Below are 26,692 nucleotides of genomic sequence, written 5' to 3' on the forward strand. Positions count from 1 at the left end.
CACCGTACCGTGCTGTTCCGCGCTGTGCGGGCGCTACGCGCCTATGCTGCGCACCGGGTTGCTCCCCCGCGCCCTGCGCCGCCCTCGCGGGGCCGCGCGGAGTTGCCGCTGCTGCTGTACGGCTTGCGGCTGGGCGGGCGCGGCGGGCGGCGGGTCCCGCCTGGGGGCCGGCCTCGGGCTGCTGCCAGGCCCCGGCCGGCCCGCGGCCGCGGCCGCGGCTGTGCCGCTGTGCGCCCGGGGGCTGCGCTGGGCCGGTAAGCGGCGGGGCTGGGACGGGTTGGGGCAGGCCACGCCGGGCCTTGGTCCCTCGTGGCGGCGGTGCCCCCTCCGTGCACCCCGGTAGGCCTCATTGTGTGGGCCCGCGGGCGGGGAGGCGGGAAGGGTGACACCCCCGCCGGGGACCGGGAAACCAAACCGGCAGTAGCTGGACTCTCGGTGCCGTATCGGCTTCTTGCTGGGCGGGTGTCAGGTTCGTGGGGGCCTTCTCACGGTCGGTGCTGCTTAGTTTCTGTGCCAGTGGTTATGCAGATGGCTTGTAGCAGAGCACTGCATCATTAAAGGTGAAGTGTAGTGTGCTGGAAAACGTAAATAGAAATGTCTTGTCTTTCTTCAGGTAAACTTTATCAGCATGTCCCAACAGAGCCCTCCCAAGCCACCTTAGCTAGCGTGGCTCCTGTTTTTGCAGTGGTAAGTATGTGCAGGAGTTTCCACCAGCAAGGGCAGCTTGTGCAAGATGATGGTACTCTTTCTTAAAGCATCAGAAGAGCAGATAGATTTCATCTCACAGAAGACATCCCTAGTTCTAAATTGTTGGTTTAAGGTATTCTGAATTGACCTGATAGCAGCCGTCTAGTATCTGAAGGGGCCCTACAAGTAGGCTGGAGAGGGACTCTTCATCAGGGACTGTAGTGATAGGACAAGGGGGAATGGGTTCAAACTTAAACAGGCGAAGTTCAGGTTAGATATAAGGAAGAAGTTTTTACCGTGAGGGTGGTGAGGTACTGGAATGGGTTGCCCAAGGAAGTTGTGAATGCTCCACCCCTGGCAGTGTTCAAGGCCAGGTTGGGCAGAGCCTTAGGCAACATAGTCTAGTGTGAGGCGTCCCTGCCCATGGCAGGGGCTTGGAACTAGATGAATTTAAGGTCTTTTCCAACCCTAACCATTCTGTGATTCTGTACAGCTTTTGTCGAGATGTTTGTCTAAGATCCAGTGTCTGCTGCAAGTTCTCTTGCTTTAATTGTGAAGGCAGGTCAATTCTTGGAAGTGCTGCAGTCAGAAGCTTTCTTGTTAAGCTTGTCAAGGCTTGTTAATGCCTTTTAGAAATATTATTCCTGGTTTTTGGTAGCTGCAGTTCTAAGCAGACGGATGATTTTGGGAAAAACAAGCTCTATATTCTTTTAAAAAAGTTAATCTGAAAGCCGTTTGCACACTGCTTGATTGACATTATTAGTGCATGTGAGGGAAGGGAAGGCCTTCTTTTGGGGATGAAAAGCAGTCATTCTGCAGGAAGGTGCATGCGGGTAGATCCTTGTGGCCATGTATCCCCTGTTGCAGCTCTACTGGAATGTGCACTTAGGTATGTTTAATTCACAGAAAGTTATTTTTAAAGCCAGTAATACAGAATTAAGCTACGTGTTTTACGAGCAAAACAGCGAACTTTCTCCTTAAACCAGACATTGCAGTTTTCCCAGTGAAGTAATTTTACTATGAGATACAAACATTACATGAAAAATCTAAATGACAAGTGCTAAGACAAGAAGGATTTAGGTGAAGGTTACTAGCTGAATAACATATTAGTGTAGTACTTGACATGGGCACAAGGTCTAATCACTCAGTTTGTGGTACTCTTCACTTTTAAAATTTTATTTGTAACGTTTTTTGATTGCTCCAAAGGAAATAGCAAAATTTGTGATCCAAAATGTAAGATGCCCCACTGATCTCTTCTCCCTGGTATCCAGTGATAGGACACGTATGAGTGGTTCAAAGCCGTGCCAGGGTATGTTTAGACTGGACATGAGAGAGCATTTCTTTACCAAGAGGGTGTTGAAGCACTGGAACAGGCTTTCTGGAGAGGTTGTCGATGCCCCAAGCCTGTTAGTGTTGAAGGGGCATTTAGACAATGCCCTTAACATGCTTTAAATTTTTGTCAGCCCTGAAATGGTCAGGCAGTTGGATCCTGTAATTGTTGTAGGTCCCTTCTGACTGAAATAGTCTATTCTAAGTCTGATCCTCTGTAAATTACCTTCTTCTCAAGGTTTACATGGGAACATGATCACGCAGATGACACTGGTATTTGGTGTGTGGCAGTCTGGTGCAAATTTTTCTCAATTGGGATGAACTGTGAAGAGAGTGAATAAAAGGTTGCTTTTTCTTCATAATGTGTATTCCACTTGACTTTAGGCAAGTGCAGACAATTTTAGGAATTGATTTCTTGACATATAGTAGTTCTGTGAAAAAAATTTTTCTTTTCCACTCCTGTAGATGAAGCTTGACAAAGAGGGAAATACTACCTATTTTGGTGAGTCCTCATTGCAGTTTTGGTTGGTTGGTTGGTTTTTGTTTGTCTTTTTTCGTTGTCCAATACAGAAAAGCCCAATTGGCAATTTGCATGGGATAGGAAATTATATTTGAGATACTTCTCTGTGTGGGATGTTGCAACGTGTTCTTTGTTTTGCTGCCTTCTATTGGTCTTCATAGCATCTTTATTGTTACAATTTTTACATATTTTTAAGTTATACTTTGAAAATAACATATACCATCTTTCACAGGAAGGTCATTTTTACTTTGTCTTTTCCCTTTTTGACAAGCACGCAGCTTTCCTCACCTTGCATTTCCTTCCTTTGAGCTTTGTCAAATGAGTTACCTGGTTTCTGACGTGAAATTAATTTTCATGGCTAACTTTTTCACTTATATCTGAGTTTTTTCTCTTCCCACTTAAGATACAGTCTTATAAACTTTGTATATTGAGGAATCAATGGGAGGAAAACTGTTTTTAAGATAACAGCTCTTTTTTTTTTCCTTCTGTGGGACTTAGTAACAGAGCAAAATGTCATTTCAGAACATATATGCTTGTCCCCTAAATGTCTTCATTTAAAAATATTTTTATGCTAGAAAAGAAGAAAACAGAATTGTACCAGGAATTGGGTCTTCAAGCTCGAGATCTAAGATTCCAACACCTAATGAGCATAGCAACTAGGAACAATAGGATCATCATGAGAATGGAGGTAATGGTTTCCCTGTAGTTGAATGTAAACTTCAACCATGTCTTAAACTTGCACTTGCATTTTCTTGCAAAGTTCTTTTAGTACCAGCTTTCTATGAGGTGCAGTCCAGCACAGTAAATGTGTCTTTGGAGCTCTGCCTAGCAATCAGAGGTACAGGTTTACCGACAGTACATGTTAATGACAGAAGAAACATTACTAACATTGTCATAGAAGTAAAGGCTTACAAGGAGCTTCTGCTCAATCATACCACCACTGGCACAGTGCTGTGTCTGAACCATAGGGAATGTACTAGTTTGCAGTTAACATGAGATTCTGTTATTTTCCTGCCTGGAAAGACATTTGAAGAATGGCTTTATCAGAGCCTAAATTATCAAATGCACTACAGAGTTACAAGATATCTTGAAAGAGGTGGTTTTTCAGACTTCCGCATGTGCTGTCTTTTTCAGTTCTTGAAGGCTGTCATAACACCAGAGTTTCTTCTGATACTAGATTATCGTAATTTAAATCTGGAACACTGGCTCTTCAAGGAACTAGCATCTCAGCTGGCTGGGGAAGGTCAGCTAGTTACATATTCCCTGCCCTTTGAATTCCGAGCCATAGAAGCAATCCTGCAGTACCGGGTGAGCTGTCTCATTTTTATTTAAACAGTTTTGGAAGTTGTTGCTTCATAGAAAGGACAGTATCATTTTATTCTTGTGTAACTATTTATACGTACTCATTTCTATATGTATTCTGCACTTAAAGTAGGAGCTCGTTTTGGTTTGGCTTTTGTTACTTTAGTTTTTATGGTTTTGTGTGTACGTGTGTTTCCATTCCCTTCCCGAGAAAGTGCTAGTTGGATGTGATGGCTTTACCATCATTTGGACAGTTGAAAACAAGTCAGTACCTTTCTAGAGACATGCTGTAGCTGAAATAGAAGTCACGCTGAGGTTTTTGGCCTCTTGGGCAGGAGTCAGATAACAATTTCTAGCTATCCTTAAAAATCCGTGCTTGCTAATGCTAATATGACATTTCTAGACAAATAGTGGTTTTGCTTTATCAGCCTTATTGCTGTGGTTGTCACTGGGTTTCAGTTAAGTGCAAATCCCTTTTCTAAAATACTGTGTTTTGCACTGGCCTTATCTTATAAGTGGTATCCCGGTAGCAAGTATTTCCCGGGCATTGGAAAGCAGATTGTGTTAACTGCCTGTTACTGTGAATTCTGTGTTCAGAGACAGGAGTCAGTAGCCCAAGTCATTCTAAAGGGATTGCTTTAATTCTTATGAAGGATCATGTTGTTACCTAGATCAGCAGACTGCAGGGGAGACTTAACACTTTGCAGCCTCAGATCCTTGAGACACTGGAAGCTCTAGTGGACCCCAAGCTTTTGTCTGTGGATAGGAGTAAACTACACATTCTCCTGCAAAATGGCAAGAGGTAAATAAGAGTAAGCTGTGAAGAGCTGAGAAGATGACCATAGAAAATTATGTGCAATGAAATGTTAGAAAAATGGCATCTAATATTAATTTCCTAGCTAACTGTAATGCTGGGTTGTGCATCTTACTTCTAAATGTAAAAATTGGTATATGAAAGATGAGTGGTATGGGCCAAAATAGAAAAAGGGAAGTCTATTCCAAGTTGTCAGAAATACAGTTGAGCTTCTTAAATAGCATCTGACAGAACAGAATAATACCTAAGAGAATAAAATAACATCATGAAAGTGTTTCATGTAATGTAAAACAAGACTAGCCTTTGGATCTATGCTTTAAGGTTACTTGTTCTCATATACTGGTACCTTCCTGTATTAGTCTCTCTGATACATACTCGCTACATGCTCATAGACTATTTGTTTCCTCTAGCTTAGGAATATATCCAGAAAACACATCTGAATCCCTTTCAGTGTGTGTCTGTAGCTCACTGGTCCCCAGACAGATCACTGCCACTGCTACGTGTATGGCCTGTAGGGAATTTTTTGAAGGAGTTCTTAGAAGCCTGCAAAGAAGTCTTCCCTGGCCACTCTGTCAGGCGAGGGTGCTGGCTGGCAAACTCAGTTAGAGATTACCTTTGTGCACTGGTGCCAGTGGGGATTACTTGACTTTTTTTGCCTGTTCTTTCTTCAGCTTGTCAGAACTGGAAACAGATCTTAAAGTTTTCAAAGAAACAATTCTGGAGATCTTAGATGAAGAAGAATTAATAGAAGAGCTCTGTCTATCTAAATGGACTGATCCACAAGTATTGTATGTATATTTGGAAACCATGTACTTTTTTAACAGTGTGATTTGTTTTAGAAGAACTTGAACACTAAACTGTGTGTTCCCTGCCAAAAGCAGAAAGAAAAAGACTTATTTTTTTAAAGCCCTAATGCTTGCTGCTTCAGAAATTGTTGTATTTGCCATTTTGGAGAGGGACTCTGTTAGCGCTAGTTATATTATGCAGTTTCAAATAGTTCTTGGTATAACAGGTCAGCTCATCCAGTATGGAATGGGATGGGAGCAGGATGGCAGAAGGAGAAAAGGCAAATGTTAACACTTTCTGGGAGAATTTTGCTCATTTTAAAGCTTGTCTTAAATAGGTCAGACACCATGCTTCATTTGTTAGAAGTGTTCTGAACACCTGTCTTCTAGCTTTTCGCTTACCAGCAGAACTTGAAGGAAAGAGGCCCTGGAGCAATCTTGTTGTGCATCTGAAGAGCAGTATTTCAGGAAAGATGTACATTCAGAAATAGTCCTATTGCACTCTCTCAAATTCTGGTGAAAGACAGCAGCAGCAGTACTGGTTGCTTTAACAAAAACTAAAAAGCAAAAAGAGAATGTGTACCAGATCCCAGTATGTTTTGGGCTGAACTGTATTTAAATCTTGGGCGTACAGACGTGCTTTATGTTTAAGCAGATAACAGAAACTGCTTTTCAGCATCCTTTGCGAAGTTGCTGAATGCTACTTTTGCCTAACCACACTGCATGTGGATATTAATACTGTTTACACAGTAGCATGGGAGGTAGTTTCTTGTCCTTCAGAGCTTAGTCTAAATGTGCAGCAGAAACTCAGTATTCCAGAAGTGGGACACGGTTGGCATTACTAGTGTATCTGCTGGAGCAGTATCAGGAGGGCTCTGAATTGAGGGCTGCTCCTGAGCCAGCAGCTGGTCTTTGTCCTGGTTTTGCTCACAGCCTTCCTCTGGACTTAATACAAGCTGCTGGGAAATCTTTTCTTGCCTCATGGTAGACAATGTATAGGGAACATCTAGGAAAGATACAAGGTAACCTTAAACACTCATGTCAGGAGAAGCCTGAAGTCATCCTTTGTTTCAGACACCATTGCACAAGGGTAGGAGAGGTAGTGGTGGGAGGTTGTGCCGTGCTACAGGGTGCAGTGAGGTGATCTGTGTACAATGCACACCAGGAAACTCTAGCCATGGCAGCACATTTGCAGGCAGGCAGTGTGTGGACAGCTCTTCTGGCTCCACGATTGATGCAGGTGGTAAGTGGTGGTTGCTGAACTCAAGAAGTCTGAGAAGGTGTGGAGAAACCCAGTGAGGCATATGGGTGCCATCAGAGATCATTTGTAGCCAGAACGGTGAGCTGAACCCAGAAGGAGAAGATGATGTAGGCAGTGTATCTTTGTGCGAAGGCATGGCAGACTGTTGAAGACTCATGAGACAGATAGAGACTAGTTAATGAAAGCAAATCAGGTGGCAGTTATTTTCAAGTCCGTATGCCTGTTGTTGCCCTTTGTATATCCACAGAGAGGCCAATGTAAAGATAGTCATCAAGTAAGACCTTGAGCTGAATCTGTAATACAGCAGATAGTGCTCTAAGGCTTTTAAGTCTGCAACTCCTCTCATCTGCATGCAGTAAAAACCTCAAGGTCCGAAGGGCTCTAAAATCAGCCTAGCTAACTCAGAGTTTCTGCCCTGTAAGACAGAAACTAGGGGCTCTGTTAGAGCTCCTCAGGGAGCTTATGCGTGTTGATTCTTAAGATATGTCACTTATTTTCTTGGAAAACCATTTCAGAGAGGTTCCTTTAACAGTCAGAAATGCGAGGAGATTCTTTAAAAACTTCAGTCTCTCTGCAGAAGTGAGGTTATACTACAAAGGACAAAAATATGAAGAGTCTTCCTGGGTTTGCTTCTAGTTTCCGAGCTCTTGTGGATCTCAGGTGCCCCAGCTTTCATCTACACAGCAATCCAGTACACCACCAGAAACATACATAGCTGTTCCAGAGGAGGCTGCTGCACCAGCAGTTGGACCATGAAATAAGATTAAAGTCTCTCAGACAGACTTCATTTAGGAAAGCAGCATCTTCTGTTTGATGCTCATTCTTCATCTGTTTCATGCTCCAGAACATGCAGTAATCACTGTGTATAACTGAAACACCTTACAACTAAACTATTATAATGTACCTCTAAAACATCTCTCTCGCTGTAATTGTTTGTGTGTTGACTTGTGGTGGTTTCTTTTATTCTTGGAGTTTTTGACTACACTGTTACCAGCTTCCACCACTTGAGGGCACCAGGAAATTAAGCATATCCTTTCAAAACTGTCAGCACTTTATAGCAAAATATATAATAAACATATAAACACGGTAATATAAACTTTATAAAGAATATAAAATCAACATGACTTCATAACTTTTTAATATCTGAACAAGAAAGATTTGTGGTGTTGTGCATGTCTTGAGCTCATCAAATGCTAACTGCTTTACGTAAAAAAATCAACTGCCTATGCTGATCAGCTGATAGATATAAAAATATGCCTTTTATTTGAAGCTCTTGGTATTGATGGAAGTTCCTCACTGAAAATATTGGATTTTGAGATCTAGTGTCTAACAGCACTCTTGTTGTCTGTTCCCTACAACTCTTACGTGCCTTGTCTTAACACATCAGTAATACACTGTATTGTATATACATGTTGCTTACAGTGAGGAGAGTATATCTGGGATTGACCATGCAGAGGAAATGGAGCTGCTGCTGGAGAGCTATTACAGACAAGCAGAAGATCTTGCAAATGAAGCTCGTGAACTCAGGCTGTTGATTGATGACTCAGAAAGCATAATCTTTATCAACCTAGACAGGTTAGCTACCCTATCTTCTGGACTGCCAACAGCCGGGCAGAATTTAACGCTGCCTAGTCTTTCCCAAATCTGCCTACAGGGACAGCTGGGGGGGTCTTCATGGGGGTTTGAATGCACTTGCAGTCACAGCACAAGAATCTGCATTGCACTTTTCTTGCAAGTGAACTGGATAAAGCAAAGCAACAAGACACCCTAATTAGTATGTATAAAAAGCTCCCTAGCTAGGTATGCGTCAGTTTTCCTTACCAGAAGAAACCAAGCTTGTCCTAGGTCCTTCTGAGGAGCTATACACTAAAGGAAATCCCTGCAAATTTAGGGGCAAAATAAAATTCTACTCAGGAAAGTTTACTTTTAATTCAGAAAACCTAAATTACTTAAGTCTGGCTGGGTAACACAAGTTGCATTATCACTCTGTGGGATGATACAATAACTTTGGAGTATTTTCTCTCACTCTGTGTGCTGCAGTTTTCACTACTAGGCAGCTTTCTTACTGAAAAATAATTATAGCTTGAATTTGTAAGCACCTGCCATTCTGTCTTTGAGGTTAGCATTTAGTACTCTTTCTCCTCCTTACTGGGGAGCTACCTGTATAAAGCAATTGGTGGCTGCTGCATCAGGAAACCACAGAAATCCATTTGGGGAAGACTTGAACATTGAATTCTCCAAAACAGGCTCAAGTTTATAGTCTGCAGCATTTACTGACTCTACTTCTTTGTAGGTGTATCCATTTGCAAGGCACCAGTAAATTTTTATTTCTTGTGAATATGTACATATAAATTCCAGCCAGTTAATGGTGAGAAAACATGAATTTCTGTGAAAATTTACTGTTACTCTGTGTATATACACCTTTAAGAAGTGAGCGAAGCTGACTCTTTATACTGTAGTTTCATAAGCTTTCTCACTGGGTTGTCTAATTGCAGCATGATTTCCTCTCACTGTTTGGTTTTAGTGCATACTGTATGGAATGTGAGAATTTGGGCAGCAAATCAGTTCTTTGGGTTCCCCTTACAGATGTTTCTCCCTTCTTTAGCCACCGTAATGTGATGATGAGACTGAATTTGCAGCTGACTATGGGGACTTTTTCTCTCTCTCTCTTTGGACTCATAGGAGTTGCATTTGGTATGAACTTGGAGTCATCTCTTGAAGAGGTAAGGAACAACTATTGCTTTTATCAGTGACATAGTACATGGACCCTACTTTTAGCGTGTATTTTATGTTCAGTATAACTTAATTCTTTCTACAGGTAAAGGTTTTATATTAGTGTGTGAATATAATTTATTCCAGTGATTCATGTGTTCATGCTGTCACATTTCTTTTAGGCAAATTATTGTATGACTAACTGCACAGTTTAGCAGCCTTTTTTCTGTGTCATGTCTGTGGAAAAGAAACAGGAAGACAAATTTGTGGTTGTATAAGGACTGGCTATAAAGCAGTATTAAGGTTTCTGTAATGATCATCTATTTTTCTGAAAAGACGAGCTTTGTTTTCCAGATACAAGGGTGTCTGTCAAGCAGCCAGGGCCTTTCCAGCACACCAGAGGAAATACTCTGCTGTCAATTACACGTTTACACCTGGGAGGGGTACAAGTTTACAATTGCACATGCTATCTTTAAAACAAACAAGCAAAACTAAACAAAGCAAAGACTCTTTCTTTTCAAATCCATTAAATAGAAGGGTTAAATTTTCAAACTTCCTGATGAAGGAAGGAAAAACTGCATGAGACGGTAGCAGAATGTATGAGGGTGATTCTTAAGTAAAATGCTTTGCTATGAAACAGCCCTTTTCCCAAGGTAGGGCTTGGCTATTGGTAGAGTTTACCACTTCCTCCCATGAAGGAGGAGAACTCTGGTGGAGAGTGTGAGATTATCTCTGGATAATCCCTTTTCTGAAGAGAGAGTGTTATGACTAATGGGAATGTTCTGTTGGTAGGACCCCAGGATGTTTTGGCTGGTGACAGGGATTATGTTTCTGGGAAGCGGTCTGATATGGCGACGCTTGCTTTCCTTCCTTGGGCGGCACCTAGAACCTCCACTACCTCCTCAAGTACGTATGGCTGGCTGGGTTTCTGCACGTACAGTCCATTTCTAAAGCAGGAAATAAGCCATTTTAGAGGGCTGGGCCGCAGAGCAGGGGGAATTCAGCTCAGTGTCTGCTCCTAGGCAAAGGAGGAGGTTCTCTCTAGCTGGGTTGAATGAGGTGGGAAGCCCCAGCACTGGCAAAGATACACCTGAGCAGTAAGATACTGCTCACTGTTGGCAGAAGCAAAGCTGTAGGCTGTTCCTTGAGACACGCTGTATTTACTTTAACCTGGCAGCCCAAGGGAAGCTGAGGCTAATGGTAGAAACAGCCCTAATTTGCCTGCTCAGCTAACTCTGGATCTGTAGCACCTGTCTCGTAAAAAGAAAGCAGGTAAAAGGACAATGAGGACTAGCTGTAACAACTCCCCAGAGAATGATGCCATGGTTGTGGTGTCCTGACTCCCAATCCAAAGTTTGTAATAGCTCATCACATGCACACCAGGTGTCTTTGCCATTGATGCTGATGGCATTTTTAGAGCCCCATTGTACCAAGCTGTATGAAGATTTCCAAGGAGACCATCTCAGATTAGCAAGATTTTGCATGGGTTATTTTCCTTGTTGGCTAGCATTTCCTCCCAAGGCTTTTGGGACTGTATTGTCCACCTCTATTCTGCACTAATACTTGTAACAGGGAAGTACCAGTGGATTCAAGTGTTAAATTGCTACAAGTGACAAAAGAAAGGGAGTCACAGATATACTCCTCTTCCCTCCCTCCCCTCCCTTGTCACTAAGGCAGATAGAAGGAGTGTGTTGTGGATTGCTGACTATGGCTACAACCAACAGGATTATGCTCAAGTGTTGCTCAGAACCAACTCCAGCACATACTAACTCTGGATTGGAGAAATACACTGAAAGGGATTAGGGAGGGGGAAGCCAGAGAGAGTGTTCTAAAAATTAAGAAGAATCAGGGTTCGGGTCTCTGTGAAGATTTATTTCCTTCTGCTGCATATAGAGCAGCTTCTCATGTAATCACAGGCTGTTTTGTACTATCTTGCCTAGGTTCCTGCAGTTTTGAAAAAATCCCAACCAGCAGCTGGAAGAGTGGACATAAAGAACAACCTTAAACCAGAAACATTTGGGCTGAACAGAAGCACATTAACAAACCAATAGAACAGCAGGAATGAAGAGACTTTTGTTGTTACAGGGTGGACTCTGGACACTTCCATTTGTTCTTCCTTACTGAAAACTGCAAGAATTTCTAAACTTGCTAATTTAATATATTATTTTATGCCAAAAAGTATGGTCAGATTTTAATGCTTATACACAAAAGGAGAAAAACAGGGAAAAGAGAGATATGCTTTCACAGTAGTCTCACCTCACACCCCATGTATGTTCCATTAGTTTTCTGTATCACATACATTTATTTATTTTGGGGGCATTTCTGTCAAATACTTCTTCGTGTAATGGCCTTTCTTAAAGAGAACAGTATTTTCAGCTTAAGGGATGACAGCAGCCAGCATTCATTAATAATTCTGGTTCTGAGCTGCAGATTTACGAATCTGACTTCCAATGTCAAAGAAAAAAACACTCCAAAAATGGCCTTTTAATGTTTTTTTTTAAGGCCCTGTTTAATTGCAGAGAACAGATTTTCCAAAGCAGAAAGCATACCTGCATCTCTCCTGAAGCATCCTCTGTAAATTGGCAGTAACCAGAAACAATGTTTTCCCTTATTTCAAGTGAGCAATAGCAAGCTTTGAAATGTAGCTACTTACCTTGGGTATTCCTTAACAATTAATTCAGCTCTGAAAGGTACGCAGTTTTACTAACAGGAAAAGCGACCTGTTGGTAACACACCCTGGTGCTTGTTCTCTGATACTGTGTCTGCGTGCATTGATACAGCTGCAGTGTAACAGCTTCTCATGCTGGTAAAAAGCACCAGACCAGTTGTTGGTTTCTCGTAAGCTGGGTTCTGTTTTCTCTTTTCTCTCCAAGAAGATAAGGCAAAGCATGGACTAGCCTGCACCACAGTAAGAAGCCTGGTGTCTGGTGGTGGACTGAAGTAAGGAGTAAAAGTCTTATGCCCACTACTTGTGTTTTTTCTTAGCACTTACCTCTGAACTCTGAGGGTGTAATTCTCTGCTGGTTTCTCTCAGTCTGCAGAGGGAGCATGAAATCCTTCTAAAACAGGTCACAAACTGTCTGAGTTTTTTAACCTCTCTATAACTTACAGTGAGCAGCTCCTTAAGTGCCACCAGATAAATCACTGTACTGGCAGGAGTTGAAAAAACAGTAACTGTAGCTGTGAACATTTTCACTCAGGACTAACAAGTCAAAATGGGAATAAAAAGGTACATAAATTAAAATTGTACAGGCCTGTGATCCTAGTTTGGTTAAAATCAGTTGTATGCAATTATTTTCAAACAGTTGTTCTTGGTCTGTATGCGACTTCAACTACAAATATAAAAAGGCACAAGAAGGTGAGAAAACTAAGGGGGTTTGTAATGGTTTTGAGATTTTTAGCTGGGGTTTTTTTTTCAGCCTTTTTGCTAAGCAGGTAGGGATATAAGAAGCCTCTAACTGAGCAATCCAGTGGAAGAAACAATGGCTCACATACCTTGGTTGATAAACCCCAGGAAAGCTGAGTGTGTGAAGGGATATGGATGCTGATGTTTTCAACCAAGCTGTAGTTATGTTAGGCCAGTACTGAAATGTGTTGGTGCAGCTGTTTGAGAAGCTTTCATCTAAGCTTTACAGGCTTCTGCGCAGAGAGGCTTCTGTGAACTGTATTGACTCCTTTTCCTGTACCTAACTGACTTAAAGCACAATAAAAGCAGTGAGAGAAGGACATATCTTTTACAAGACTGCCTTTCTCTCTGCAGACATACACAAATGTGTAATGGTTTTCTGACAATTCAAGAAATCAAAATGCATTCACATGCAATAAAGTTACTCTGAGATCACACATAGAAAAAACCAAAACCAGTGGAAGCTGTATGTTCAGAATGGAATTTCTACAGAACATACTGGTTTTGCCAATTTTCATTTTAAAAGTCTATGTATTTCCCCCCTAAAATACACTGCTTGTGCAGAGATTTGTGGGTACTCTGCTCTCACTTCCATCCAGTTACTACTTTCATAAAGTTCGCATTTAAATTTTTTATAAAGTGTTCTGCTATTTGGGCAAAGAAAGCCTCCAAATAGATGTTGGAACACAATATACATCAAGCTACATCAAGCTGTTCATCTTGCCTCTTTTTTTCCCCTTAACCAACCTCTCTGAGAGAGACAATTCCTAAGAGGGTAAGTTGAAGTGTGTCGTCTTGGAGCATAGCCTTTAGAATTCTGTGCTATTCACTGACTTTCCATTGCTTTACGTTTGTGAAGGAGGCAAGAGAGAGAAAATGTATGCATCAGCAGACCAGTGCTGGTAATAATAACATAACATCTTGCTGCTCAAGTCGTTTAATAGATAATTGATGCACACTCTGTAAAACCTGCATCATACAAAATTAGTGTTAATTACTTGAAGACAGTACTGTTACCAATAAAGCTGTTAACAATTCTAAGTTACCCTGGTCATGGTATTTTACATAAAAACACGAAGGGTGGTAGAGCAGTCTCAGCCACCAGTGTGAAAGCAAAAGCATTTCCTAAAACTTGGTCAGTCTTGCTTGTAGTTTTCTCCCTGGGAGATGCCAGCTGTTCCACACCCTGGATGCAGACCTCAAGATGTGCTACTGCTTGGCACCCAGCTTTCTGTCTGGCTTAGAGCTGCCCTTCCTCCATGCTTAGTATTTTGAAAACAACTTTTTGACATCTTAGAATCCCTGTCTGTATCAGTATACAAGGAACTGAATATTACATGCTATTCTTTCCTGGGTTTGTCAAGAAAATACTCAAATCTGACCAGTAAAGAATGTGACCACTGAATATTCCTTATACAGCTAAATATTACTACCAAAAATCTAGCTGCCTGCTTATTTTAGCCTCTAGAAGGTTTTTGGTCCAGTTTGCTTGTTCTAGGTTAAGTGATGCTACTGCTCACAAAAGAATTTGTGCTTTTACATGACTGATAAAGCTTTGTTTGGTTTGTAAGTCAAACCCCCATTAATGCTCATGTTCCCCTTCACTTAAAACCAGTGCCCATTCTTGCCTCCCTTTAAACTATCTAGGACCCTATCTGGCTCTCTGGGACATTTGGTTTGTGTTGGTTAAGGAAAGTATCGCACATACTACAGAGATTCTTCACTAAAAGACCAGCTGTGCCATGGTCTTAAAGGCTACCATGAACTTTCAGAGCGAGTAGATAAAAAGCCTTCCACCAAGTCGTGCTTTCGCTGAACTTCTCTCTGCTGCCACCACCACTTCTTTCTGAAGAGATACAGAACAAGGGTTAGCAAAATGCAACTGCAGGTATATGGTTGCCTTATGGAAACCAGATTTTGTCCATATCATTAGTGTCATACAGAAATGTGATGAGAAGAAATGCGAGCACAACCCACCTCATCAGAATAGTGGTTAATAAAATGATCTGGCAAACAGACTATTTCATTTGGGTAACTGGAAGAAGCTACAACCAGTCAAATACATCTCTTGCCAATATAAACTGTTTCTCAGGATTAGGATCAATACAGATGAAGCTCGAGTGTGGAGTGGATTGGTGACATAGCAAAAGAACACAACTGCTTGGAGAATGACCTCATTTGAGCTCAGACAGAAGCTATTGGTGATGCCTGTGTTTCAGGTGTTGGATTATGCATCCTAACCTAGTTTAGAAGCATTTACATCCTGAGGTGGTTTCTCCATTGCATGTTTTAACAGCAAGAAGTCAGACACCAGTTGTTGAAGGCCAGTCACACACCTCCTCAGCCTGGTCCTGACGCTTTCTCAGTAATCACGGAAAACCTCAGTTCTCACACTGAGAGGTTCTCCCTACCCAGAGAATAAGGAGTAAAGCCAATTGGCACCTACGCTTGATTTCCCATGCAAACTGTCAGCGAACTCTTAAGTAATTCAGATTTCAGGCCATTTTAAAGTGATCTCTTTCAGTTCAGGTGTCAGGTGCCAGAATTCTGGCAACTCCATAGTTCATCCATCTGTAAAATGGTTTTAATTATGAGTGCAGGGAGTCACTCAAAACTTAATTCTACAGCCCTTAAGACTTCTGCAAATGGGTAAGATACATATGTGAGGTGTTGGCTAGTATATGCAAGTTGAGGTAGAAAGATGATACGAAGCAAGCGACAACAGTAGTTTTTCTCACCTTTCTTTCAGATTTCACAGTGATAACAGAACTCCCAAATCTTGACAGTTCCTGTAAAATAACATTGCTTGTTACGGTGCTGTTGTTTGGTTGTTTGGGTTTTTTTAATGTGACTTTTTTGTTTCTCTCAGTAGTTTATGATGTTCTGGCCACTTACCTCAGGAGAAATCAGGACATACTGTGCCTGAAGAAGGAAAAAAAAGAGAAAATAAAAAGTCAGTGGAGAAGAACCAGGCTAGGAGAGTAGAAGACCAGTGCGATAACCTTGGCTCCTAAACAGCAAAGTAATTCGAGAACAAACAGGAGGAGCCGAGTCATAGGTTGAGAAACATAAATACATGTTCTGTTTTCTGGAACCAAGTCAGAATGCACTAGATACTTGTACTGGATGTAATGACTCAGCTGTCATTATGACTTTCTGCCTTGATTCCACTTTCATGTTTTCTTACCCAGTCCTCAGGACAGGGAGATACCAGTGATTTGCAGTGGCGTGTCACATTCCCTGAGGATGCCTGCTTTCCGTTGTAAATGTAAACACGGCCTGCTGCCCCACCAAACAGTATCGTGGTGATAGCGTTAGTTCGCAGTGGGGATGTCACGATCATTTCATCTGCAAACATTACAAGGATGACATAACACATCAGAAGCGCAATAATGCTAAACCAAAACAGAAGAGTTGGCATTTACGTATCTCCAGATACCACAATTCCTATTAATGATGACAGTTAAAATGTTCCACTTTCTGACTGAGTTGCTTGGGATTTTAGAGATGCCTCCCCACAAGGCACAATGAAATACTGGTACGAGTCAATCGAGGAAGCAGACTGTGTTCAGCATTTGTATGAATATGCAGGTGACCAGTCTTACTATTGCCAAAAGTAAAACATTTCACCTCTGATATAGATTTATCAGGCTTTACCTAGTCCATCATTATCCAGGTCACTTAAGTGTATATCTCCTCCAAAGCGAGAAAATCTTCTGTCCCCACTGAATGCGCTGAGCAAAGAAGGCTTGGTGCTGTTTGTCAGATCATATACCAAAACCAGCCCAGCTTGGAGCAGCACTGACGATATAAAGGAAATCCTAGACAGGCTATCTGGGAAAAAGAAGTAACAGAAGTTGAGCATCAGACATAGGAACTCAGGTTTAATACTTGCAATACACTGACAGCAGATAATACTGGCATTACATAACATGTAATCTACATTACATGTATATAATCTATATTCTATAATTACAGGTAATACTGGCATTACATAACATATATATGGCACATGTATGCCATATGGCACACATACATAACACTTATATAATCTGTAAAATGAGACCAAACATTATATGGCATTAATACTAACTAGCATAGAAACAATCTCTTAACAATAGTACCAGGGGAAAAAATGCGCTCAAGTTAAAGATAGTTTTACATTTTGACTTTCCTAATAGTGTGTTGTTTTAATTCCAAAAAATAGGCAGTCTACTAGCAAATCACTGATATATAAAGAATGCAAGGTGGAAATGCTGCTAAGATAATTTTAAGAGCTAATTTTAAGGAAGGAAAAAACCAACACTGAAGTTGATGCATAGTACAGAAGACTCTACACGCAAGGCACTCGTAAGTGATTACAGTCGGTTTTTGTTGTTTTTAAATTATGGAGCAATTTAAACTTTTATGGACTAAACTTTTATGGAGTTAACTTTTAACTTTTTATCTGTTTTCTGGTCATACAGAAAGAAACATCCCAAACAGAAATGGTTTCCAATTTTCAGGACATACCTGCAGTAGGTGCACCCACCACCAAAACTGTCCTTGTGATCCCAGCCATAGACATCACACCACTGGCCAGGGACAAACCCATTCTGCCCATCGCCTGTCAGATTTTTAACACACCTATGTCATTCCTTCAAAATAACACTTTACTTCAAATTATTCATAATGTCCCACAGTACAGAAGGAGCCCTACCTTGTCTCCAGTTACTGCAAACCAGAGCTTTGTGCTTGGTGGGTTATACCCATACACCTTCCCAACACTCTGTCTGACATCCGATGAGAAGGGATTGCAGCTTGAATTACAATGCAAAATACATTTGTATATGACAACATATTTTTGTACATTCAGCTAGGATTGCTCCTCCTAGAATATGTTCCCCTTTTAGTTTGGCATAATAGTGGCTGCCAAATGCTAGAAATCTGTTTTAGTAATTCCCATCCTTGTTCTAACTAGTTACACAACATTTAGAGCACAGACTTGGTCTATACATTTCTTTTATCACCCAATACATTCTGTGTTTGGTGTGCTTTTAAAAATGCTATCTCAAAGTAAGTGCTATCTATAGGATTATTTTAGGCATGCTTATCTGTCAGCATTTTTGTGTCCTCTCTCCCCCTCCCCAAGAAAACCCTAGAAATTCTTAAACATTTCTAAATAACAAATACCTACAGGGGCTCTAAAGACACCTTTCTCTTCATGAGGGTGAAGGCATAAAAATATGAATTTAATAAAAACATTTAAGCAGAACAAAGAGGAAACTTCCTGAAAAGCTGGAAGTCTGATCTATTACAAATCTTAAACACTGTAGAAGTAGGGCAGAGTGGACGAGAGAATGAGGTGTCATACACAACACACCTAGCACAACTCTTCCATGTAGGGCTACCAATCAGCAGCAATGTTATGTTCTCCAGCTGGCAGCTGTCAAGTGAAAATCCAAACCAAGCATAGTTTTCTTCCCCCTTCACCATCCAGTTGGCATCCTGTACTGACAGAAGTCCTGACAGACCAGAAAAATATGAATTACAACTTGGTGTACCCTGGTATATAAAAATCTGTTAGCAACACTCCACTGATTCATCCTATGACAAGTTTCTATAAGCAAAGTTGCACTGTGCCTGATGTGGCAACAATTATTGCTAACTTTGCTTGCTCAGTCGGCAACTGTACCGGCTGGTGAAAGCCTTTAATCAGTGTAGCCTCCTTCTAACTTCTCGCAATAGACTACCCAAAGTACACAGAAGCTATCAGTTGAGCCTGCTCTAACCTCTTAGGGGTAGGCTAAGACTGAAACTGTTTATCAAAACCTGTATTTCTTCCAGAGTAGTGAGTGGGGGAGCTTCAAATAATTCTGGCTTTAATTCAAATAATTCAATCAGTGTTTTGGTTTTGCAAAAATCTCAGCAGTGTTTCAAAACCCATTTTCCTTGTGGTTTATACATGAAGTAGGATAAGCTACAAAAATTAAGCATTATTGTAAATCTCAGTTAAATGATTCTGACAACTCTAAATACGTGTGTATCCTGCCCAACCCCTATCAACTCTATTTACCTCCATATGCACCCTTTCCTCCCTCATTCACAACAATCCTCAACACCTGTACTCATTAGCTGTATTCACTTGTAGCATTCCTCTTTAGCCAAGTGAAGGAGCATACAGAATGATAAAAATTCCTCTTCTGAGGCACATTTGCAAATTTCCAAGGAAGACCAGTGAGTCTGCCCTGCTATCACCAATACACAGTTGAATCCACTGCTTTAGCAAGGCTTTCAACACTGTCTCCCACAACGATCTTGTATCCAAGCTGGGACATTACAGTCTGGCTAAGTGGGAAAAGCCTGGTTGAGATTATCACCCTCACAGGGCAGCAGTTAGTGAGTTGTACTTTGAATGCCTGTGACAAGCGGAGTGGGTGCCTTCAGACCCACCCAGTTACACACTTCTACAAATTATCTGGAGAAGCCAGCGACATGCCCATTCATGAAGTTGGTGGATGCCAGGAGAGTTGGTGGGGAGCTGTCACTTGAGGGCAGTGCTACCATTCAGAGGGACCCAGACAGTCTGGAGGAACAGGCTGACAGGAACCTCACAAAATTCAGCAAGGACAAATGCAAAGCCCTGCCCCTGGGAAAGGTAACATCCTTGCAGTGAATAAAGGCTGGGAAGCAGCCATGCGGAAAAGGCCCTGGGGATCCTGGTGGGCAGAAAGCTGAGCATGAAGCTCTGACAGCAGAGGCAGTCAAAAGTCAAACAACATCCCAGGCTATATAAGCAAGACCATGGCAAAGAGATTGAGAGAAGTGATTGTTCCCCCTCTACTCCTCCCTATAATACATAACGTCCAGTTTTGGACCCCCCAAAACCCAGAAAAGATGTTGATAAACTGGAGGGCGCCCGAGATGGTTGAGGGCTGGAGCACTTGAGCTGTGAGCAGAGACTGAGGGACCAGGATTTACTCAGCTTGGAGAAAAGACGGTTTTGAGAGCACCTAACAGCAGCCTGCCAGTACCTATGAGGAGGATACAAGGAGATAGAGCCAGGTTCTTCACAGTGTACTGGGGTACTCAGTGCCTTCTGTGCCCCTGACTTCATTGTGCATGGTGGGAGGACAATAGACAATGAGCATAAGCTGAAATAAGAGGGGTTCACACCGGCTGTAACAAGACTTTTTTTTTCCCTATGAGGACAGCCAAGAAGCAGAACAGCTATCCAGAGTGGCTGTGCAACCTCAGCCACAGGAGGTTTTTAAGACCTAACTGGATAAACCTCTGAGCAATCTGGTCTCACTTCACAGCTGTCCCCTTTTTGAATAAGAGACTGGACTAGACACCTCATGAGATCCCTTTGAACCTGAATTATCCTATGATTAATTAGGAACAAATGAAGAGTCATATAAATATGGGAGGGTTAATTTACTCAATAAATATTACCTTGCTCACTCCTGTTGAAATAAGAGTAAAACGCAACCACAAATCCTCTCTGCTGCCCACCACCAGGTGCATATGGAGAGCCCACAACCAGATCAGCGTTTCCATCCCCATCAACATCAGCTGCCAGGAGGGACCAACCAAGGTTACAGTAGGAATACTGCAATAAACAGTTAGTTTAAGCCTGAAATAGAACTGAAACCACCAATTCCATAGCAAAATAGAGCAATTTACTTCCAAACACCTATTTTTGTCTGTGTCTGATCAAATTACCCTCCCACTCCCCGACTTCAATTTTATTCTCTTTGGGGTTATTTTTGGAGGGCTACGCATTTTTCTGTTCACGCTGCTGCCTCCCCTGCACGGCAGTACAAATGTCTTTCCCACATACAACCAACCTGGGCAAGTATCTGCTTGCACCATCCCCATCAGTCTGAATTCCCTTTTTTAAGCCCATAAGCCCCTTTCCCCTATATCTCACCTGCTTGTGTAGCCCTGTGTTAGCCTGATCAACATACCTGACAAGTTATGGTAATGTTTGGTTGAGATGCCAAGCCTCTTCCCTCAGTGCCAAAATAGACATACACAGCACCCTAATCAGCAGGAAAAGCAAATACAGCATGAGTGCATCTGCATGTCAGCACCAAGTATGAAATCCAAGCCAAAGCACAAGGAGTGAAACAGTTCTGCAAGGGCTATTTACACAACTGCATTTTCCTATCGGAGCCTTCTCATTATACTATCTTTTCCACTCCAAACCTGAGAATACCCATGCTATAATGGGTACTGCTATAACCAGGCAATAGACTAGTGAAGTACATTTTCATCATACTGTGGGTAAGGAGCAAGGATGGTATATTGTGTATTTATATTCGTCATACACACACTCATGTGGCTTAAGTTTTGTTATATATTAATTACTGCAATGGCACACAGTGCTGGGTACAACAGATGCATGCAATTTTCCAAGTTAATGGGTCTAAATAAAAGCGTTTATGTTCCTACTTAGGCAGCCAAGTTAGTTTCTGAAATTCTGAAAAGTTTCAAGCTTAATGGATGTGGCTTAAACCACAACATTTTGCCTCTCAGTTTTGTGGGCTGAAAATAGTCAGGGACCATTACATGGGCTTATCTGGTAAGCTCCAGGTCATTAAGCCTCTGTAACTTGATTATTTTAGCTATTGTGTCTATGTTCATATCACATTTTAGATATCATCTGTTCACCTGTGACAGCAGCTGACAAGGCTCACTAATTCATGAGGTCTGTTCTAGACTCTCTGTTCCAAAATAGAAAGGGTACACTTGTATTTCATGAATGGCTCCTTACATTTCCAGCACATCAGTGCCGCAAAGTTGCAATCTCATTTGGATTTCTTATGTGCAAAAAGCCACTGAAAGACAGGTACAGATAGCTGTCATTGGTCCAGTCAAAGTACCCATAAAGGTTACAAAACTTTGTGTTTAAGTTACAATGTCCTCTTGAGCAAGAGCAGAAATTCTCTCTCTCAATTCACTGTTCAAAAAAATGTGTATCAATCAAATTTTTCTGTCTGGAGGGAAAAAAAATCCAAACCACCCTTGTGTGTAGCTTACTTTGTAAGTAAGAAACTGAGATCCCACAGAAGGTGCTCCAATTGCCAGATCTGACACTCCATCCTCATTGAAGTCCAGGACTGCCAAGGCAGAACCAAATCTTCCTGAAGGCTGAAAGAAGAGGGATTTGTCTCATGAAAATAACAGACATTTTTAAGGCAAAAATCATCAAAACCTAATGCACATTTGCAATCACAGCACAGAGAAGAACACAAAACAGAGACGGCAATCATCTACCCAAATTCTTAATATTTTCTTAGTGTCACTGTTCTTCCAAGTAGTAACTGTCATACTAACATACTAACTTGGAGTCAACTGTTCTGTTTGAGGATGTGGAGGTGTTAAAATATAAGGTAACTGAACACAATATGGTGCTGCTTTGCTATTTCCTCTTCTGAGCCTAGCACACCATTGATGTTAAGCTTATGATCTTTGCTGTTAACAGCATTATAGCTGTGAACCACTAAAACACTCTGTAAGAAGACAGCAGCTGTTACTCCACAGTTTATATGTAAAGAAACAGATTAAAAGGAAATGCATCTCATCTCTCTCTATTCTCTTCTTTCTGAATGAAAATATTTGCTACAGCGGATGATCGTTATTACTAAAAAAGATAATTTGATCCTGCTTCTCGGTTACAAGCCAGTTACTCTAAGACAAACAATGGTTTTGTGAGAAGTTATCCATTAATGACAAAATGCTCAAATGAATGGAAATTTATGCTGAATTAATAATTTTAGATTAAAAAGGAAGGGAAAAATCACAGTATTTTCTTAAATGCAGGGACCTGAATGACCTATTCTGTGACTTAGAGAGACATTACCTCAGTTTTATTCAAGGGCAAATTATGTTTGAATACCCACTTACCTGGCACAGTAATAAAAGTGATCCTACAGATCACCCTTGCTTTAACTGTTCCTGTGACTTAGGTAACAGGTATTTTTCTTGAAAAGCATACAACATGCTTTTACCAGGAGGGGTATTTCAGGAATAACCCTCATATGTATCAATGATACTGTTGCTCAGTCAAAATTTACCACATTTTCAGGCAAAAATATTTAAGTGAAAAATATGACTTGACCCTTCACCTGATGACCCTGTAGTATTTGGTCAGCTTTCTCATCTAGATCCACGTCCTCTGGCGGCAAACCTGACTGGTTGCCATAGACCACATACACCCGCCCTATCTGAAAACGGCCCAATGAGCTGTACCCTGGTGCTCCAACCACCAGATCTTCATATCCATCCTGGTTCAGGTCAGCTGAGATCATTGCCCTGTACAGCAAGGGAGTCAATAAATGCATAGCACTAGCTTCCAGACTACCACAACATCAGCAGAAAATAAATACTTTTAGTTCTTTTGAGTAAACCAGGACCTGTCTTTACCCATCTATTTTTGTATTTTATATTTCATTTTTATTTTCTTGAATTAAATAAACCAGAGCCTTGAAGATTCATCTTCCATTAATGCCTCTGAGATCTGTAGGAACTGCTTTTTACTTACTGACACAAGGCACCTGAGAAGGATCAGAGCAAGGAGCATGAAAAAGGGCTGCTTGCATATGGCATAGAATAGAAAAGATTAAATTAATATCTTTTTAACTGAACCTCTGATTTAGTTGATGGAATTAAGAGTAGATAAGCAAAGGGATCACAGGTTTCAGTAACGTTGGAGTTTAGAGAGGGAATGTGGAGAGAAAAGAACTAACTACTGTTAATTTGGCTGGTGTGAAGTAAACTCAAGAATTAAATCTTCAACTTTTGAGTCAGAAGAAATAAAGCAAGATGAGTAGTAATGCAAATTTATTTTACTACTCTTCCCTGCTGCAAATCAAGCTAGAACCTCTCTGGCAAGGTGACAGAATATCCCTTTTTCTGTGTCCTGAATCTACCTTTGAACTCACTACTAGTCCTAGGCACCATCAGTGATCAATTTGGAACAGACAATTAATTTTGCACAAACATCAACCCACAACCAAAAAGAGGTAGCAATGTTCCTATACTGTTCAGAAGTACAGCCAGGCTTGGTTCCAATTTTGGTTCCTTCCATTCCGAGCTTGATCACACACAGAGCATTGAGCTCCTTCACTAAGGAGGGAACGTAAAAAACCTGAAAAGACAATCCTTCCAAAGAAAAAGGTTGTCTGATGGGAATTCGCGTCTGAATGGAAATTTTGCCCTTGATATGTTTTTATTCAATACCTTTTTATTCAATACCAACACAAAGAAGCTTATGATAACATCTGAAAGAAAGGTTTTATTGGTTAACTTGTTCTGGCCAGATGATGCAAGCCATTCAGCCAGATTTGTATACTAATTGATTTGGACAGTCACCTTTAAAGAGTATCCAAAAGATAAACATTAATATTTTGGAGGGTACTCAAAATTTTCAGAAATTAAGAGGGAGGTGGGAGGAAAAAAATTACCAACCATCCAAGTCTAGCATAGGGTGAAGTCAGAAAATACGAAGCTGCTGGCTTGTAGATGTGGTTAGAAGATTTCTGATGTGTAGCTCTCCAGACATTGGTTCTAAAAGCACGGTTTAGCAAGCGGAGGGAATTCTGAAATAAAAATAATAGAAAGACACAAGAATGGTTAAAGCACAGGCTGAAACTCTAGAACATTATGGAGCACCTCAAAAACCAAGTCACCAACAGTAGAAATCACCACATCGATCTAAGTGGAATCTGATTCAAGTCATAAGCATTTTAGAAACAGAAAAAAATACGTATGCTCTAAATGGATCACTGCTAATTATTCACTGCTGTTCTTTCCTGGGACTTCTCAATCCCAAAAAGTGACCATACGATCCTTTAAGATGTAAATACTAAGGTGTAACTACTAAGGATATATTTCGTCATTTTTGGCACCGAAAGACGTGTTCTAATTTTACTACAAAATGAGCAAAGCGTAAAAATTGAATGTTTACGATGTACATATAAATATATGGCATCAGAATCTCCATGAAGTGAAGTCAGAGACTACTGTTAACATCCAGAAACCCTGCTCCATCATGCAGCACTTCAGACAGAAATTAAAACAATTCTATAAACAGCTCTCATGTCTGTCACTTCTCACTTACTTTTACCCAAGGTTGTATGTTGAAGTGAACTCCTCTCTCTGTATAATTTATATTCTTTTCGTGTGTTTCTGTAAGCAAGGAAGTTCTATTCTTCTGGTGTTCATGTTTTGATTGTTTGTTTCTGCTAAAATAAAGAAGGCAGTACAGTAATATAACAATTAATATAACTGAATTAATGACTTGAGTATTTTATGAGAAAGCTAGGAGAAGCAAGCATATTGCATGCAATCAGGTGTCCTTTCCTCTCATGTGTAAATGGAATTCTGAAGACATAGCAGTTAAGCTAGTTTCTTTTGAAATGTCTGTTAGAGGAATTCATACACTTGTATCCTCAGCTCCAAACAGGTGAGTTCCATTATTTCTGTACATAAATCAGGAGAGAATTTAGCTCTGGTAAGGGTAAATATGAATCAGTAGGTTCATGATTAGCAGAACAAAGAGTGACAACAAAATAAAGTGTGAAGACCTAGTATTTCAAGTGCTAGGTAAGTATTCTTGTCCTTGGGCTGGAACATGAAAGTTTTTCCTAGATTCTGCACAGTTTCCCTATACGAAGCTTACTTATTCATGTTAAGAGAATCCCAAATTCACACACAAAAAGATACAAGATCTCTAATTTTCAATAGTACGCTGTCCACATTAGCAGAAGACTCTCCTTTCATCAGTAAATCTTTGAACCTTCAGAGCTATACTTACATGTAGTTGTCCTTGTGCTCACTTGTGCAATTTATAAACAGAGGGTTCTCAGGCAGGAAACAGCCACTAAGGAAATATGCAGAATGCATTTTAAAGCTTTTCTCACAATGGAAGTGAAAAACTAAAAACACAACTTTTATCCTTACCGATTCTTCTGTTAGAAGTCATTAGGTTTCTCAAGAAACCCTGCTTATTCAAAATCAGATCATTATAATCATAGAATAGTTAGGGTTAGAAACGACCTTAAGATCACCTAGTTCCAACCCCCCTGCCATGGGCAGGGACACCTCACACCAAACCATGTCGCCCAAGGCTCTGTCCAACCTGGCCTTGAACACTGCCAGGGATGGAGCATTCACAACTTCCTTGGGCAACCCATTCCAGTGCCTCACTACCCTCACTGTAAAGAACTTCTTCCTTATATCTAACCTAAACTTCCCCTGTTAAAGTTTGAACCCGTTACCCCTTGTCCTACCACTACAGTCCCTAATGAAGAGTCCCTCCCCAGCATATATAATCTTTAGAAAACCCTTTGATATTGATTTTAATGACCTTGATAAGGTTCTCTATGAATCTCACATTTTTATAGAACTTTAAAGGAAACTTATTGTAACATGTTATGCTAATTATAATAATTCAAAGCACTTTTAATGAAAGTGCCATTCCAGAACACAACAGATTATGCCAAATTATATTCCAAGCATCATTTCCCAAAATAGCTGCAGTGGTATTTTCCATATAAATGGATGGATTAATTGCCACTGTTGGTCTTATAACGTTATTTACAGTAAGGTTACACTTATAACACAGCAGTACAAGGTTAGAACTTCTATAAAAATACGACATTCTGAGCACAAGTCTGAGCTTCCAACACTAGAACATGTACTCTTACTCTTTCTAATCTTATCAGCCTTAAGTGCCTGAAGGCAGTAACTGACCTCCTCTAGGAAGGGTCATCTTTGCTGGCTGATGACAGCAGCCAGAAGGTGCAGCCACAGCCACAGCTCAGACTGCCAGGCCAGGCAGAACCTCAGGGCATGGCTATGCAACTTTTAAGTAGGCCCTTGAGTATGT

General features: G+C 41.0%; 2 protein-coding genes across 6 annotated transcripts in view; one reads left to right on the forward strand and one right to left on the reverse strand.

Annotated features, from left to right (window-relative positions):
- MRS2 (magnesium transporter MRS2) lies at positions 1-13,857 on the forward strand. 2 transcript variants are annotated; one of them, XM_030479746.1, is made up of 11 exons: positions 1-254; positions 614-687; positions 2,482-2,518; positions 3,112-3,224; positions 3,671-3,844; positions 4,510-4,640; positions 5,324-5,440; positions 8,121-8,273; positions 9,304-9,421; positions 10,203-10,316; positions 11,351-13,857. In XM_030479746.1, exons 1-11 carry the CDS (start codon positions 44-46, stop codon positions 11,459-11,461), a joined length of 1,353 nt encoding a protein of 450 aa, XP_030335606.1. In that variant the 5' UTR covers positions 1-43; the 3' UTR covers positions 11,462-13,857. The 2 variants fall into 2 exon arrangements, with proteins under 2 accessions (XP_030335606.1, XP_030335612.1); XM_030479752.1 differs by having other exon boundaries at positions 4-116; positions 11,351-12,955.
- GPLD1 (glycosylphosphatidylinositol specific phospholipase D1) overlaps positions 12,818-26,692 on the reverse strand; it is a 25,493-nt gene continuing 11,618 nt past the window's right edge. For 3 of the 4 annotated variants that reach the window (XM_030479715.1, XM_030479705.1, XM_030479725.1), the window contains 15 exons: positions 25,619-25,684; positions 24,923-25,046; positions 24,271-24,401; positions 22,929-23,115; positions 21,841-21,951; positions 20,766-20,840; positions 20,251-20,407; positions 18,179-18,320; positions 17,516-17,615; positions 17,329-17,422; positions 16,474-16,650; positions 16,004-16,164; positions 15,712-15,738; positions 15,555-15,605; positions 12,818-14,662 (listed from right to left, as the gene is read on the reverse strand). In XM_030479715.1, coding sequence (XP_030335575.1) covers positions 14,585-14,662; positions 15,555-15,605; positions 15,712-15,738; positions 16,004-16,164; positions 16,474-16,650; positions 17,329-17,422; positions 17,516-17,615; positions 18,179-18,320; positions 20,251-20,407; positions 20,766-20,840; positions 21,841-21,951; positions 22,929-23,115; positions 24,271-24,401; positions 24,923-25,046; positions 25,619-25,684 — 1,681 coding nt within the window. In that variant the 3' untranslated portion in view covers positions 12,818-14,584. Of the gene's footprint in view, positions 14,663-15,554; positions 15,606-15,711; positions 15,739-16,003; positions 16,165-16,473; positions 16,651-17,328; positions 17,423-17,515; positions 17,616-18,178; positions 18,321-20,250; positions 20,408-20,765; positions 20,841-21,840; positions 21,952-22,928; positions 23,116-24,270; positions 24,402-24,922; positions 25,047-25,618; positions 25,685-26,692 lie in introns of those variants that run through there. The other variant, XM_030479736.1, reaches the window with a different exon arrangement.

Source organism: Strigops habroptila, chromosome 1, assembly GCF_004027225.2.
Source record: "Strigops habroptila isolate Jane chromosome 1, bStrHab1.2.pri, whole genome shotgun sequence".
Lineage (NCBI taxonomy): Eukaryota > Metazoa > Chordata > Aves > Psittaciformes > Psittacidae > Strigops > Strigops habroptila.

Bases quoted from the DNA above. Each gene is read 5' to 3' on its own strand.
- MRS2 (XM_030479746.1), top strand. From the start codon at position 44: ATGCTGCGCACCGGGTTGCTCCCCCGCGCCCTGCGCCGCCCTCGCGGG. The intron at 9,422-10,202 runs GTAAGGAACAAC...TTCTGTTGGTAG, and splicing joins TGGAGTCATCTCTTGAAGAG to GACCCCAGGATGTTTTGGCT. The intron at 10,317-11,350 runs GTACGTATGGCT...TATCTTGCCTAG, and splicing joins AACCTCCACTACCTCCTCAA to GTTCCTGCAGTTTTGAAAAA.